The following is a 16,766-nucleotide window of genomic DNA, read 5'->3' on the forward strand; positions in this document are numbered from 1 at the left end:
CTTCTGACCTTTTGTTCTCCAGAGGCATTTTGAGTGTGTGGACCCAAATCAGCTTCTGCCTTCTTTTTGAGCTTGGCTATCCAAATACCTCCAGATCTTAGTGTGGTAGCAGAGACAAAACCTTCATCCCCCATGAGTTTATGGAAAGCAGATTTATGATAACTACAGATATAAGATATCCTTGCACTTTCCTATTCTGTTTTGGATTCGAGAGTTGATTATGTCAGGTGTTAGATGTGCCATGAGATCTGAATTACAAAGAAGTATGTTTTGGCTAAATATTAAGAAAAGCTTCCTAATGGCAAGATATGTTCAACAATAGAACAGGCTGTGTTGAGAGGTGGTGAACTCTCCTACACTAGATCATTAAGCAGAAGCCGGATGGTTTCCAAAGCTGAGGTTGTTGCAATTGTGTATTTATGCACTGAGCAGTGTGCTGGGCTGGATGAAATCCCAAAACCGTTCAGACACTAATAGTGTATGGCTCTTTGGCCTCATTTGGTGTAAGTGATCAGTATAGCACACGTGCTAGTAAGATAAGGGTTATCATCAATTCCATTTTTTGTCCAGCTAGTTAACTTCAAGAGAACCCAAACCGAATACACCATCCATCCATTTTTAAGGTCTCTGTAGGCTAATTTAAGACAGTGATAAATCTTTATAGGCTACACTGTTAACAGTTTCTTGTCTGTGTAATAAAAGATTGAAAGGGATTATAAATGGCTCATGAGTGTTTCTCAGTCACCCAGTATAAATGAATTCTAAATAACTAATTGACATAATGTTGCTTGTCAAATCATATTGTAGCAGTAGAATGCAAAGCAGAATATGAAGTATGAATTAAATATTCATGGGTCAATCAGGACTTTCAGCATGAGATTAGTGTTTGGCATGGACGTTCACTACCTATATGTCAAATGTGTGTTGAGGTGGTGACTCTGGAAAGATATGGATGGGTTTGTTGGAATGAATGGCTACTTCCATTCAATGACCATAATTTTGGTGACCATAAGAGGCACCAAACGAATTCTACAGCGGAAAGTAATAGCATTTTAAAAAATGCTGTGAAAAAAATAGGTTGAGTTATGTTGCTGTGCCTTTACAACCTAAAATTAAGGAACGACCCTATAGGATCAGTACCAATAATGAAGCAGATAATTCTCGATGAATTACAGAAGAAAGGAAAAATATTATTAGCTTCTGTTCCATCCTTTTCCTGCCCAACTTTTGATTTTTCTTTCATTTGAAAAATGAGTTGGTGTTCAGCATCTGCCTTGTTGATGTAAAGAGAACTGTTCAATTCTTCTTATTTCAGTATGAACAAAAACATCTGGAGATAGAGAATATGATGAATGCTATATTCAAAGGAACCTTTTTACAGCGCTATCGGTAAGAATGTGTATGTTCTTGGAATGAATCTCTAATACGACCTTGGACACCACAGGGATATATTTGATGATGGGAAATATTTGCCTTGGTGCTGATTCACACATGTATGTTGATTGCTTGAGGCTTGCAGCATTAAATGATTTGCATTATGTGAATAAACCATTACAGAACAGTCACTACTTTTATATAGCATCACCTCAAATTTTTTTTAAAAAAATTGTTCGCACATGTAGGTGCTAGTCTTCAAATGTTGATTAATCAGGTGGTAACAAATATCATCAAAATATCATCACCACCATCATTATTGGTTAGTTTCTCACTGAGATCCAAGGCAGAATACATACTGCAAATGACTACAATATAATCAATAGCTACGATATTCACAGAGCAAAAATACAATATGATAAGCAGGTGGGACACTCCGTGCTGTATAGACAGTGTGAACCAGTTCTCAGAGGGTCACAAATACTGTACATTTTTGTTATTTTAAAGGGATGTTGTTCCAGAAATTCGGGCTATTTGTATTGAAGAAATGGGCAGCTGGATGAAAATTTACCCCAGTACATTCTTAAATGATAGTTACTTGAAATATATCGGATGGATGCTCTATGATAAAGTAAGTTCTTTTTTTCTTGTTTTTCTTTTTGATATCTTTTTGAAATGTAGAACTTCTACTAGTTAAAATAAAGTGATTTTTAAAAATTTATACATTGTTATGGAGATGTTGTGCCTTTGTTTGAAGATCAACATTCATAGAATTAAATGATAAGCCCTTTCTCCCCCCCCCCCCGACTTTATCTTCTTTTTTATTTTGAAACACAATGCTGTACTGAATGCTTGAGTTATCTGGAATGGGGGGCATGAATGACAGAATTAGAGGATGTCATTTGTTTAAGCATTACAAACACACCCACACTTGCGAAGTTATTTTCACAAGGACTGGATTTTGGTTTAAATAAATGTAAGGACTGTCTACTGCTGCTTTGTATGGCCCTAAAGAATTGTAAATACAGTATACCCCCAGAGTGCTACATTGAGGCTGTTAGATGACTCGCAGTAAATGAATGAAATTGTGAGGTTAGCAAGATTCGAGTTGAGTAGCACCTTAAAGGCCATCAAGATTTACAGTGTATAAGCTTTCAAGAATCAAGCTCTCTTCATCAGATACCAATTGTGAGATTACATTTTTAAACACTTCTTTAAAAAAAGCTGCTAAAATTAAATAATTTTCACAAGAGTATGTATGCTCTAGGTATTCTGGCACCATATTCTCTGTCTGTTGAGTGATACTGATTTGTCAAAAAAACCTTATTGGCAATCTTTGCAACTTTTACTGTATTCTTTCCTTTCTTGCAGCAACCTGAAGTGCGGTTAAAGTGCCTTCAGGGACTGCAGGGAATATATGAACAAAAAGAGCTTGTTTCTAAATTGGATCTCTTCACTAGCAGGTTCAAGGTAAGTTGAAATTAGTATTTCTCAAACATTGGTTGGTTGGTCGGTCAGGGAGGCTGATTATTCTTAAAACTGAACTGGGATCCAGTATGTCTCCAGGCTCATTGGAGAATGTTAGACAGTTGGTGGGTAGAAGCGTCAGTCTTTAAATTTAGTAGTTGCCTGTTCTTAAGCACATATTAGAGTGTGCACAATTTTTTTTTTGTATTTTTTTGAATTCAAATTTCCAGAATGCTATATATATTTAGTATTCCTAATATTCGGGTCCAGAAACACCAGTATAGTATTCAGATTTGGATGTTATTCAGAATTTCGAATATATTCACCTCTATCATTCCCTATGGTAGAATCTCCAGGGGGCTGGAGGGGCCGTTTTTCAAGTGCACTGCCCCAAAATTGCAGGGAACTTAGTCCTGGCTGTCCACTAAACAATCCCCAAGTTTTGAATTGATTGAGTTAAGGGGTCTAGTTCTATGGGTCCCTCAAAAGGTGATTCCCAGCCACTCTCCATTATTGGGGGGGGGATGTTCCAATTATTTCCCCAAAGATAGATGCTTTAAAAAGAGGCTTAAAAAAGAGCCTTAGTCAAACACATGAGAGCAACCACACTGACCAACCTTCTCAATAAAAGCAGTACCAACAAAGCCCAACAGAACCAATATCAAACCACAGAATCCGAGCAGAGAATCCCAGTAGAACCAAACTGAAGCAGGGTACACTATTACAAGCCCAACTGAACCAGTATCACTCACAGATGCCAGGCAGAACACAAGGCCAAATGCAGGCCCAACAAAACCAATAACAAACCAGAGAGTGTCAGCGCCCAAACTAGCAAGCCAGTAGTACCAAGGCAACCAGCCAAACCTGGCAATGGCATATGGCAAACAAACAACACTGGGCCAAGCTACAAGTGACAAATGACACTTGAACAGCAAGTGGATCGAGTGGAGAGCAAGTGGAGGGCAAGTGAACAGGAAGGAATACGCTTGCTGTTCAAGTGTCATTCGTCACTTGTAGTTTGGCCCAATGACACACACACACACACACACACAGTAATGCTGCCTCTTTCACCCTCCTCCTATAGCCTAGAAAACCTTCAAAGGTGGAAAAACCAAGCTGCTGCAACTTTTAAAATGTGATTCCCAAATTCTGGATCTGGGTAATTTGGGAATCTAATACCTGTACAATTTGGGAATCTAAGTACTGTTTTATTCAGATATACCCAAATAATATTGATATCTGGATATACCCAAATAATACCAAACAGGTATATTTTTTAAACCAGGTATATCAAATTGCAGATCCCTAGCACACATCCTAAGACTTGGCCATGGAAAAAGTTATGACAACTCCAATTCTAAAACAGACCTTAGGTAACTTCTGTATGTGGGAGGGACTTTATTGTCAGTATATGTTGTAAACATACAAGTTGCATTGGATAATTACGTTGCAGCTGGTTTTGCCAGTCTTGTTGGATGGCAGCTACAATCCTACTTCAAAGTTCAAACAGGGTCCCTGTGGATCTTGTAATTTTGGGTTTTTTTAAAAATGGGCATCATTCACAGAACTTTTGTGGCAGCCCTGAATCATAGGCTTATCTGTACAATGTGGAAGGTGATGTTTTTTTTTTTGTAACTGAATGGAGAAAAATAATTTATAATTACTAAGTAAATCACACGTAGCCAATTGCCATTTCATAGTAGAGAATATGACCAAGTTTTATAACGGTAATGTCCACTGTGTGCTGTGATAAAAATCCTATTCTAGAATTTATAGTGGATTTTCCGTACATGAATTGTGACTCTTGTTGGTGGTTGAAAGTACATTTATTCCACAGAAATATTTATATTTGAGTCTTATACTAGTCCTGTTTGCTTTAGAGAAAACCAATACAATAAAATATGATGGATCTAGAAACCCCAAAGTGCCTGTGCTCACAGAAGCAGACCTTTCTTCCCTTCTCTCGGCATCTCCCTAAGACAATCCTGGTGGCATGTTGTTTGCAAGGATTACGTTGCATTGCTTTGAGGAGATCTCAAGGGGCTGCTGGGAAATGGGAGAAGATCTGCCACTTTAAGTACTTTCTCCAGGCCACTGGCTTGTCTTATCATTTTGGTGCTCATTCAGATTCAATTTTGTATATTATTTTTTATTTTGAAATTAAACTTTGTTCTCTGCAGGCTATTGAGCTCTTAGTAAAATAAAACACTAGAGATTTCTTTGCAAGTGGTCCTACCACTTAAAATAAGTTGCCTTTATTTATCCTTTGACCTCTGCAGTACTGGGTTTCCTCTCATTGGGAATCATTGCTTTGAGAGCTCTATGGTCCCTTTAAAAGTGAAGAACATCTGACACGGAAACCTGAAGGGGGTGCTACAAACCATCCACTGCAATGTAGCCATCATCACTTGAACTAAAATGTGTATTCTGGGCCATGAGGTGTATGTCATGAAACACAGTGCTGTACATGCTTTTAAAATAAGATGCTACAACGAGCTTTTTAAAAATTCCTTGTAATTCTTCTTTTTTCTATGAATGTTTCTTTACAGAATCTACTTGGAACTTTATCCTACTTTTATAAACTTACAGCCTCAAAGTCTTTCACAGATCCTAGATGTAAAGCAAAGCCTTTCAGAACTGAAAGTGTTACATCTGCTTTTTATTATTTTCCATCCACTAGGATCGAATTATGTCCATGACTCTGGACAAGGACCATGAAGTAGCAGTTCAAGCCATGAAACTCCTGACGCTCATGTCACAGTAAATAGCTTTTTCATGTAACTTTAATGCCTAATGGCTGCAAAATGGTAACTACAGGGACGTGCCGCTCATGCAAGCACCCTTAGATCAGTATGTGGGTTTTATCAAATAAAAGTCAAAAGCCTAATGTGGTGTAGCAGAATATTAAGAAAGGGCTCATACAATAACATCTTGTGAAGCATTGTGTGTATTAGTAATATTTTTCTTTTCAAATGTGCAAATAATGTGGCTTGCATTTATTAGCCCTCTCTACCTTACATTTATAAGCATTGTTTGAAGAAAATAAACACAAGTTCTAGCGCAATCTAGAATTCTTTTTGGAGTAAGAGCCAAAACACACGTTAAGAAATACCCAGGTTCAGCACGTGTTCTCTTACCTCAAGGTTTGCCGGGATCTGTAGGCGTTCTGGAAGCTTAAAGTTTAGCATTTACAGAGCAGCAAAAAGGGGAAGGGAAATACAGGCGCCTGTATTTTAAGCTTTAAGCTTCCAGGACGCCTTTAAGCTTCCAGGATGCCTACAGATCCTTTAAGCTTCCAGGACTTTAAGCTTCCAGGACGCCTACAGCTCTTTAAGCTTCCAGGATGCCTACAGATCCCGGCAAACCTTGAGGTAAGAGAACACGTGCTGAACCTAGGTATTTCTTAACGTGTGTTTTGGCTCTAAGTTGCCTGTCTGAACTCTTGGTGCAAGCATAGACTGAAAACGGTTCCCCTGCTGTGGAAACAGTACCAAGTGCCGTGGAGGTGGGTGGGGATGGGGTTCTGCACAAAGCCTGGTTTTTGGCCATTTGCTGTCCTCTCCCACCTTCATCACTCCTTGGATTTTATTGCATTGGTGCAGAAGTACCAAAGCAACAGCAGTTGTGTGCCTACTAGGTAACCCTCCTTTCCCCACTTCACAGCTGAGCAGCAGTCAAAGGGAACCAAAGGAACAAAAGCGTATTAAAGAAATGGATTGATGGGGAGAGAAAAATGTATCCCTGCCACTGTGGAGACTCTGCCCTCAGCCGCACCAGCATTTCCCCTTTAGAACAGCACGAGGAGGTTTCCCCTTTGCATTGTCGTAAAGAGAAAAGCCCCAGGAGCCCCATAAACTGTGCTTGGAATGAGCAGGACATCATGTGGAGGACTCAGCAAAAGCAAGCCACATGTGACCAAAACCCCAATGTGAAACTCACCATAGTCACCTTTGGTAGAAAACATTTTAGAAACATGATTGTATGAATACAGCCTTGTTAAAGATACGGTTCAAATCTGGAGCCAGAAGTAAAATGTTTTAGAGGAGGCCTGGCTACTGTTGTAAGTGGCTGCTTATGTCTCCTCCTCCCCCCGCTAATGTGTAGCAGCCCCAGGCCTAGTCTAGTTTTGGTCTCATCGTCAAAGCAGTTATAATTCAGTCTTCTGCTTTACAGTTATCTGACCTACAGATAATTGGGGAAGAATCTATATCTTTCATTGCACTGCCAAGTGTGCATATATATGTCAATGTACTTTAATTCCTGTTTAATTCCTCAGAGTAGATTGTTTTTTAAAGATAAAGTGGGGTAACCAATGTGGGCCTATCTGTTTTTGGCCTGGTGACTGCTCATTTGAATGCTGTCCATGTTTCCATATCACACGTGGATGTGTGAATTTGTATACCTGAGGCGTAATCTCTTCCCTTGACTCAGTGATCACTGTCATCTCTCCCCACAAAAAAACAGTAACTTGCCTCTTCAGGGGTATAATGTGTTAATGAACCCCATTTTCTGAGAATATGATTAGTTTTGTTCAGTGTATTAACTTCACATATGCCACAAAGGGATGTGACCAAGTTGCCTGACTTTCTCTAAGTGGTGTTCTGTAGTTTGCAAAGTCCAATCCTTTTCTTGTTTTGCATGCCATCAAGCTGAGAGCAATTTCTGAATTCCACTTCTGTGGACACCCCAGGAGTAAACAACTGTGTTGTTCATCCATGCAGTGTACATACTAGGTGGTTCTATGCTATAATTCCCACCCACTCTCCAAATATGAGAAGGTAAAAGGATAGCATTTTTCAAGTTATTTCGATAGGAGACCGGATGACCCTGACAAACAACAGCTTAGTGTCATTTTTAAGTGTGTTTGCTTCTTCCTCATGCATAGATAGTGGAACAGAATACAGTGCCAGAATCTCTGCGCTAGTCCGGTGCTAGCACGGGTAATGTCCCATTGTTACGATAACAATGATGATCTAAACCATTAAATGTAACTCTTGTTCTACATCTGAACTGGCAAATGTTGCCTTGGCACTGCAGCTGTTCATCATTTGCGGTGTTGCTCTTATTACTGCACAATGGAAACTGCAGGCCAAGTGTCTGGTTTTTTAAAGAACAAGATCATCCGTGGGAAAGCAGAAAGACAAACAACGAAGTACCCAGCACTAGTTTTACCCAGGATCACAAACTCAGCGGGGGGTGGTGGTGCAGGCCCAAGAGGGGATGCCAGTCCAGGGATTGTCTAGCTGGTGCTCTGAAGTCCTGAGCCCTGTGGATCTGGTATAAGTATTGGAAAGAGGTAGGCTGGGAAAGTAGGGGCTTAGCTGCATAATGGGAAAATTCATTTTGTAAACCTTTCTCGTTATTCCTCAGCATTAATCATCTTAAAATGGTAGATGTAGGATGAGATTCTTAACATCAAACTGCATTCCTAGCAAGTCTGCATCATTTTTCCCCTAGAGGTTTTACTTCTGTTGCTGAATCCTGAATCGAACAAATATTTTGCATGCCTCTTGAAAGCTTTTATGCAGCAGCAGAATCATCTATATCCAGGTGACATGGGGTATTATAATCTAGTGCACATATGACAATTAGCAGCGTGCACCAAGAATGTTTCCGTTTCGGTTCGTGGGGGGTTCTGGAATAATTCAGTTTCATTACTACTTTGTTATGGGTTGGCTGGTAGTGGCTCAGAACTGATCCATTTGTTTTTTGGTTTTCATGAGTTTTGGTCCCTTGCATGTGTGTTAGCCACACATGAAAAAATGCATGCTGTCTTTTTCAAGGGTGGTGGTGGTGGGGAAACAAATGAGGCTCTGGGGCAACTGTTTTCATGCTTAACCAAAAACAGTATCAACTGTTAGTCCCCCTACTAGTCTAAACAATATCAAGAACAATAATACACACACAAAAAACAACAGACCTGTAGAAGATGAGTGTTGGCAAGTGGAGCAACAGCAGCGAAGCATTCCTAAGTAGGAGAGTGCCAACAAGTGCAGTGCAGCCACATTAAAAACAAGCCTGCTTCATCTTCACCTTTTTCTATAGTGCAAATAACAATTACCTTTGCACCATGGTGTTTCTTGTTGCTGCTATGTTTCCTTGTTCACTATAGTTTTGTTCCCACAATGAGGGGTGAATCCAAATCCTTCCTTTTGATGCGCAGTATTCTGCTGCAAAACAGGGCATTCTCACTGCCAATCTTCTCCATCACCCCAGTGGAAGCAGGCAGGCAGAATGAGTGGCTGAATTCCTGCCCCCCCTGTTCAAACAAACCTGTTTTACGCATAAGTTTTCGTTTTGTTGTGGGGGCAGGCAGGAAAGGGAGTTGCATTTGACTCAGAAAAAGAGAGAGCCCTGAAAAAACATGAAAGCAATCCTGAAAAGGTCTGCTCAGATGTCTCCACTTACTACCCACTCACTTTGTCAGAAACACGCCCCCAGTTCTATCTTGGTTGTGTAAATGGGTTTCAATTTATGCTGGCTTTTAGACTTGGACTTATCAACTGAAAGTCCTCTAAGATAATGTTGTCACAGTTAGGGCACACGTTCTCTTTTTCTTCGGAGGGGTCGCAGTCTGATCCTCCTTGTCTGACTCCACATTCTCTACTCCACTCAAAATGCTAACTGAACTGAAAAACCAGGTCAACACCAACTGTCATTCTGACTTGCCAATCAGAGAGAGCAGGAAGCAGCCTATCAATCAGTCTCTCCTTCCAGGTAGTTATTAACCCCTTCCCTTCCACACTCTGAGTGCTGCTCTGTGGAAACCTTTCATTAAAGTAAATCCCGTCACAAACACTTATAACCAGATTGTGATCCAGTATCAGTGTAATCCTAAACAGAAGAACACCCTTCTGAATCCTTGATTCTTTGAAGTCTGTACAGGGTGTAACTTTTTAGGATTGCATTGCAAGTTGTTTCCCGGTTTACACCTAGGCAAACATTTTAGGTAGCTGTGGTGTTGGTCCTTAGAAAAAATCCAGAATAAAATTGAAAATTCCCAATAAAAAGCTATTATACCACTGTTTTTATTATTTTACATTATTGCAACTTAATTTGTGTGTGAGTGAGAATAATGGTACATCATTGCATTATTTAATTTTATTCATTTTAGCTCAGATTTTCCATATTAGACAAGCTGGCATAAAGTAGGGAGTCGGGACTTAATGTTCATTTGGTCTTTCAAAAATGTTTTTTTAGCATAGAGTGTTAATTAGCATACTTTTGGAATACTGTTAACTTTTGAGCACCAGAAGAGTAGTGCTAAAGTTCAGCTAATTCAGAATACACATTAAAGAAACCTTCCTTAATTACTAGGTAATTTTAAGATATAACTGAAGAGGAAACACTAGAATGCAATGTCGGTGTGGGCATAGCTCTACAAATAGAAGAAGGATTAAACACCAAAGGAAGGAGGAAGTTTGGCTGGTAAAAGTGATATTTCACTTTGTCAATATTGTCCAGAAACACGTTGTGCTTTTATTATAGAAGCTTATTTGAAAGTATTCTATCGTAGTGGTGTGTTTGTATCACAGACCTGTGGAGCAGAAAAAATAATGTAGCGATCTAAGTGAGATGATTAATTAATTATTAACTTATCTTTAATTATACTTATGACGCTTACCCCTTTTTGTCTTAAACAACTTAAATGGCACTAGAAGCATTTTTAAATTGAAAAACTACAAAATATTTTATTTAACGTAAAAGGGAAAGGTCAGGTGAAATCAAGAGTTGTACATTTCTGGGGTAACTCAGCTCTGAGGTAAAATCAGTACATGCACAGACTTTAGTTCATATATTTCAGTCTAAAGAGAGTTTCTTAAGCTCTTCATAGTTACTTGAATCTTTATGTTGAGAGACTTTTTGTTCCAGGGTTTTCTCAAACATTCTAGTACATTTTCATTGAGTATTTTCTTACTCTTTCTGGTTTCCAGAAGGCTGGGACCCTCTTTCTAGTACCCAAAGCCAAACCTCATATTTTGGAGATTATATTTATTCCTGCTTCTTGTTTTATCAAATCTTCAAAAGCTGTATTGGGGTGTCTTAAAGCCTCTTTGATTTTGGGATCTTCCAAAAGGTGCTTTAATTGGAGATAGGGGAGTTTTATTTTTGCTTTTCTCTCTAATTTTAGTTTTTCCAATAGTACCTTATTTTTATTACACTGTAAAAGCTTGTTAAATTTTCCATATGCATGCTTGTATATTGTTTGTGGGTTGTGTATGTTTGTTCTGTATTTTTCCAATCTATATCCTGGGTGGGGCTTAACATTGTTAGTATGTTTTTATTTGCGAGGCTTCATAGCATTGTTTCAAATATGGGAAGTTCAGGCCTCCTAGTTGGGGTGGTCTTTTCAAAATATTACTCGCTATCCTAGGTTTCTTATTATTCCAAATAAATTTCAACAGTTTCCTTTGCCAATTTTTGATCTCCTTATCTTCTCAGATCTCTATTTGGTGCACCTAGATGTACTCCTAATGTCATTCTTAGGCAAGAAGCTGGTTTGTCCAGAGTTGAAATAAAAATCTGGGAACATGTCATCTATTACTGGCTAAGAATTCATCTTGAGCCAAAGGGTATAATTCCCTTGTTGTTAGCTTCTGACCCTTATCCTACATGGTGCTCAAAGATAGCTGATAAAATTAAATTGATTGGCTTGGACCCGGTAGCTCTGTTTGATATGGGACTCAACAAAGCAAAAGCTTTAATCACCCAAAGACTAATTAATATAGAGTCCCAAAATGATGAGGCAATGCTCCCTCTAAGCTATAAGAGCTTTAAAAAAGGACTGAGTTACACCATATCCCCATATCTTTTGGACGTTAGAAACAAAAGATGTAGATGGGCCTTCTCTAGAGCACGATTTGATGCATTCCCCTCTGCAGTTTTGTATGGGAGATTCTCCCATCTGCCTTTGCAGCAGCGTTGTTGTCCCTGTTCAAATAAAGTGGTCAAAAATATCACACACATACTTTTGCACTGCGAATTCTATCAATATCCAATTAATTATCCCACCACTCTATAGATTTAAACCGTTAGAGTATTATATGGATTTTTGTCCTGAAACCCTTCGGGTATATCTTTTAGAGGATAGCCAGAGAACTGTATCTTATGCAGTTGCAAAATTCTGTGTGATAGTACTCAGAAAGGGGAATCACTTGACGAAGGAAATGTCAATTTCTGGGAAGTGAATTAATGAAGTGAGTGAGTTTTACTGGTATATATATGATTTTATCTTTTATGTGCTTACCCATTTTAAGTATTTAAAAACTGCTCTTTTTATCTGTACTTTACTTGGCTGGTCTTGTGACGGTAATAAACCTTTGGATTGGATTGGATCTCCTTATCTGGGATGAGGATTGGAATTGATCTAAAATAAAATAAGGATTTTGGAAAAACCATAGCTCTGACACTGTTTATCCTATCCAATAGGGTATGGTCTGTGTCATTCCATTGATCTAATATATTTGTTATAGATTGAGCTAGAGCCCTGTGGTTGTATTTCACTAAATCTTTAAGGTCTATAGGGATTTTACCCCCTAGATGGTTTAAATATTTGGAGACCCATCTAAAGGAATAAAATTTCCTAATTTTTTTTTCTTGAGCAGGAATCATATTTATTGGGTATATTAGGTATACCTCACATTTGGTTGGGTTTATTACTAGTCCTGACACTTGACTTAATTCTTCCAGTATTTTTTCAAGGTTTGATAAGGGTGATACGGGGTCAGTTAAATAAAGTACCATATCATCTGCAAACAGGCACAGTTTGTATTCCTGGTGGGCAATCTGTACTCCTTTAATTTCCAGATGCTGCCTGATACTGATTGCCAATGGCTTAATAGCCATGGTGCAAAGTGGCAGGGACAGAAGGCTGCCCTGTCATGTACCATGGTTAGGACTGCCAATCCTCTGCCTGGGGTGGGAGATCCCCTGTTCCCACCTCCTCCCCCCCCGACTCCACTTACTTGAATAGCAGGGGGGCACACCCCCTGGGGTGCCCCGCTGGTGGTGCAGTGCGCCTCCGGGCAGCATGGAGCACCCCTGAACCTTGTCACGGCGTGCTTCTGCGCCCTGCAACGGGCCCGTTTGGGGCCGAATCGTGCCTGTAAGGGGGGGGTTCAGCCCTTTGGAGAGCATGGGAGCACATGCTGGGCCGCCCTTTGACCTGTGTGATGACATCACTTCCTGGAAGTGATGTCATTGCGCATGCCAGGAACATGCGTGTGCTGTACACGTGCAAGAAGACACCAGAGAGAGCAGAGAGTGAGTACCAGGGTCTCAGTCCCCTGCCAGGGGACTCAGGGGACTTGACAACCCTAACCACAGTGTAGTTTAATAGGATGAGATTTTAAGCCATTAATTTTTTGATTGTGTTCTTGGGTTGGCATATAATGTATGTACAGCAAGAAGATACTTGGGTCCAAAGCCCATGGATTGAAGTAGAGAGAGTGAAAATTTGATTTCTAAACTTTCAAAAGCTTTCTTAATGTCTAGTGCTAAGATAAGGGCTTGTTTTTGTTTAAATTTGCAAAAGTTTATAATATTTAAGGTTTTACGAGTGTTATCAGTAAGTTGCCTCTTGGGCATAAAGCCTGTTTGATCCATATGGATGTGTTTTTTTATATACATGTTTAGCCTTGTTGCCAATACTACGGTATAGATTTTTGCATCTTGGTTCAGAAGTGCTATTGGTCTGTAGGATGAGGGGTTGTTTCAAAAGTACTAAAGTACTTTTAGGTAAAAGTACTATTAGGTTTGAATCAGCCCATGTATGTTGCTGTAGACCTGTCTCCATTATAAAGTTGCAGGTATATACAAGATGGCTTGTCAGTGTATGAGCATATTTTTATAGGATTCGGAAGGGAAGCCATCATTTTCTGGTGGTTTATTGATTTTCAGGGATTTAATGATCTTCAAGATTTCAGGAACTGTGATAGGTTGTTCTAGATGTACACAGGTAGATGTTGCAAGGTTGTTAAAGTTCTTTGTATTTTCTCAGTGGAAATGTCCTTGTAGGGATATTGCTTCACTGGGATTTTGCTCCCTTTCCCACTAGGGGAAGCTCTCTGAGGTTTTTTCTTGTCTGTTGAGGAATCTGGCTGGGATAGATTTAAAGTCTGTAGAAGTTGTTGACCAGATTCCATATCAAATGCTTGATGTGACTTTCCTTGATGTCTCACTGTAATCCTGGTCATAGATGCAGAGGAGTTAGCCATGTTAGTCTGTGGTAGCAAAATCAAAAAGAGTCCAGTAGCACCTTTAAGACTAACCAATTTTATTGTAGCATAAGCTTTCGAGAATCAAGTTCTCTTCGTCAAATGCCTGATACAGAGACTGGTCAAATACCAGTCTCTGTATCAGAGACTCTGTATCAGAGACTCTGTATCAGAGACTGACCAGTCTCTGTATCAGGCATCTGACGAAGAGAACTTGATTCTCAAAAGCTTATGCTACAATAAAATTGGTTAGTCTTAAAGGTGCTACTGGACTCTTTTTGATTTTGTAATCCTGGTGTATGCTGTCCATCTATATTTGGTGTTTGCCTGGTGTAGCATATTGGTGATTGGTCTAAGATCTTTCCTTGATTGTAGTGTCTCCTTAGAGATATCTTGGAAGACTTGTATTCTAGTGTTTTGGAACATTAATGAACCATTTTTCCTAGCCTCAGACAGGATTCTCTCCTTTGTGTGTAAGACTCACATATCCAGAGACTCCCTATCATAACTGTAAAAATATCCCATCTCTCCCATTTCAGCGCCAGTCCCGAGGCCAGTTCAAATAGGGCATGGGTCAATTCTAAGTCCTGAATTTCCCAGTTTCTTCAAGTTGCTGCACAGGACTCTAGATTCTGTGTTTGTGTGACCCATGACTTTGCTTATATTCAAGACAAGCCAGAACTTGACACAGATTTGCCCTCACTGGGTGATGGGAGGAAGCGATTTGTTTAGTAGTCTTAAGCTGGTTAAGAAGTCCTCTTTCTGTTACCCCGAGACCTAGTTGGGTTTACAAACAAGTGCCTCTAAGAATGGCTGTCTGCCTCCTATGGAAAAGGATTCCTATTTTCAGTTCAGTCTGATTGGATGTCCTTAGATCTCTCAGTTGATAAATGTGGCTCTTACCCTCTTCCACTTCTAAAACTGCATTCCTGTTCTACAGTATAGCTCTCATTTTTCTTCCAAGGCATATCTTTTTCAGCCTTCTCGTATCCTCTGAACCTGTTGTCCTCTTCTCTCATCAACTTCCTTTTTTCTTTTGGATTAAACATTGGTTGCATCGTTCCCAGGGGGAGGTGCATTACAATGGTCATAATGGGTATAACACCATGGACATACCCTTTATTCTTCACAAAAGGAAATTACTCCAGACAAGCAAGTGAACATTCTAGGATCTCAGAATTCCTTTCACCATCGTATTCCGTTAATCTCAAAACAAATGAGAATCTATTAAAGCAATGACCAATGTATATAGCTGGAGGAAGCAAAAAGCTTTTGTTGCATCCCTGGAGGATTCCCTCTTCTTTTCTGTGCTACATGCTGTGTTAATGCTTAGTCACAGTGAAATGTGGAGAAAAATAATATAACATGGAATTGGTATGTGAAGGCCAGGCCTATTTTTAGAGGGCTAAATACTGGCAGGCACTTCTGGCTTAACCTTTATCTAGCACTTGGCATTCTGTATATTTGCAGCTGAAGCAGCGCCCTCTGTAAAGTATTCCTTGAATGCATAATTACTGTCCCACAGCATACAAAAGAAAACAAGTATTTCTGAGATAGAACAAGATACTGTTCTGGAAATTTAATCACAGTAGGTATTGATTTCTGTCAGGACCAAACAAACCCCATTAACTGGTATTTACATTATAGCATACTGGTATTTGCTTTGTATTTATATTGGCACCTCCAGTAAAGAACTGTAAAACTGTGTGTCGAATGAGAGAGCTAAAAGAGAAACTTAAGAGAGAGTCTCTCCCTGCTTCAAAAATGAAACAGTTAGGAAAGTCAGGCCCTATTGGCAAGTTGTGTATGCTGAAGGTGACTTCTAGCCTTGCTGTTTCTATTTTCACAGCTAGAGAGTTTTTTTTTCTGTTAGGATTCCTACTTCTTTCTCAATCTTACTTTTCGGGGAAATAACAGAATGAGTGATAAAAATAACTTTATGTATTTCAGAAGCCAAAGAAATAATTCTTCTTACTTTTATTTTTGTAGTAGTTCACTCAAGCTGTAAAATGATGGCACATTCATTCCTTTGAGTTGAGGTAACAGCTTGATAGAGATAGGGTCAGTTTTTAATAAAATACTGAGGGTATTGTTATTCTGGAAAGTTGCTCTGAAAATGTCGGAACAATACTCCCAATATTTTGTTAAAACTAGTCATGCCCTTTCTGAATCTCCCATGTGGGATTAAATTGTGGGAGGGAGAGAGAGAAAGGGTCCTCAACTGATTGGTGTGATGCATTGGTCCTTTAAATTTTAAAGGGCCATTATCTCCAGTGGTTAGGCCAACCCTATAGGAAATAATAGCCCTTTAAATCTGAAAGGGCTAATGCACTGCTAATCAACTGTTGACGGCTGAAAAAAATTGGGTGTCTAGAAGCCTGGTCTCCTGCCCATAGGAAAATGTCTCAAATTGGCCTCTGACTTATTTGTCAGGTAAAAACTCACCTGTGATCTTTGGGCAGTTTATAGCCCTGCTGGCAGCTCTGGGGCCATGCTGTGTCCTGCTGGAGGCCCTGGGCATTCCATTACAATTGCAAAGGGCCATTAGTTCCTCTGGGGTAGACTTAGCCTGTGGAAGCCAGGTATATTTCATAGGAAATAATGGCTTTTTACAATTTAAAGGGATGATGCACTACTCAGAAGCTATAGAGTGCTCCCTCTTCCCTAGTTGCTCCTGCCTTCCCAACAGGAACCCCAATATTATCAAGA

At 39.5% G+C, this 16,766-nt stretch overlaps 1 protein-coding gene across 1 annotated transcript in view; it reads left to right on the top strand.

The window, feature by feature from the left end:
- Positions 1-16,766, top strand: part of LOC129326580 (cohesin subunit SA-2-like) — an 80,211-nt gene that overhangs the window by 14,782 nt on the left and 48,663 nt on the right. The window contains exons 10-13 of the mRNA XM_054974797.1: positions 1,316-1,389; positions 1,882-2,005; positions 2,746-2,844; positions 5,522-5,601. Coding sequence (XP_054830772.1) covers positions 1,316-1,389; positions 1,882-2,005; positions 2,746-2,844; positions 5,522-5,601 — 377 coding nt within the window. The remainder of the gene's footprint in view (positions 1-1,315; positions 1,390-1,881; positions 2,006-2,745; positions 2,845-5,521; positions 5,602-16,766) is intronic.

The sequence above is a fragment of the Eublepharis macularius genome, chromosome 3 (genome assembly GCF_028583425.1).
Source record: "Eublepharis macularius isolate TG4126 chromosome 3, MPM_Emac_v1.0, whole genome shotgun sequence".
Lineage (NCBI taxonomy): Eukaryota > Metazoa > Chordata > Lepidosauria > Squamata > Eublepharidae > Eublepharis > Eublepharis macularius.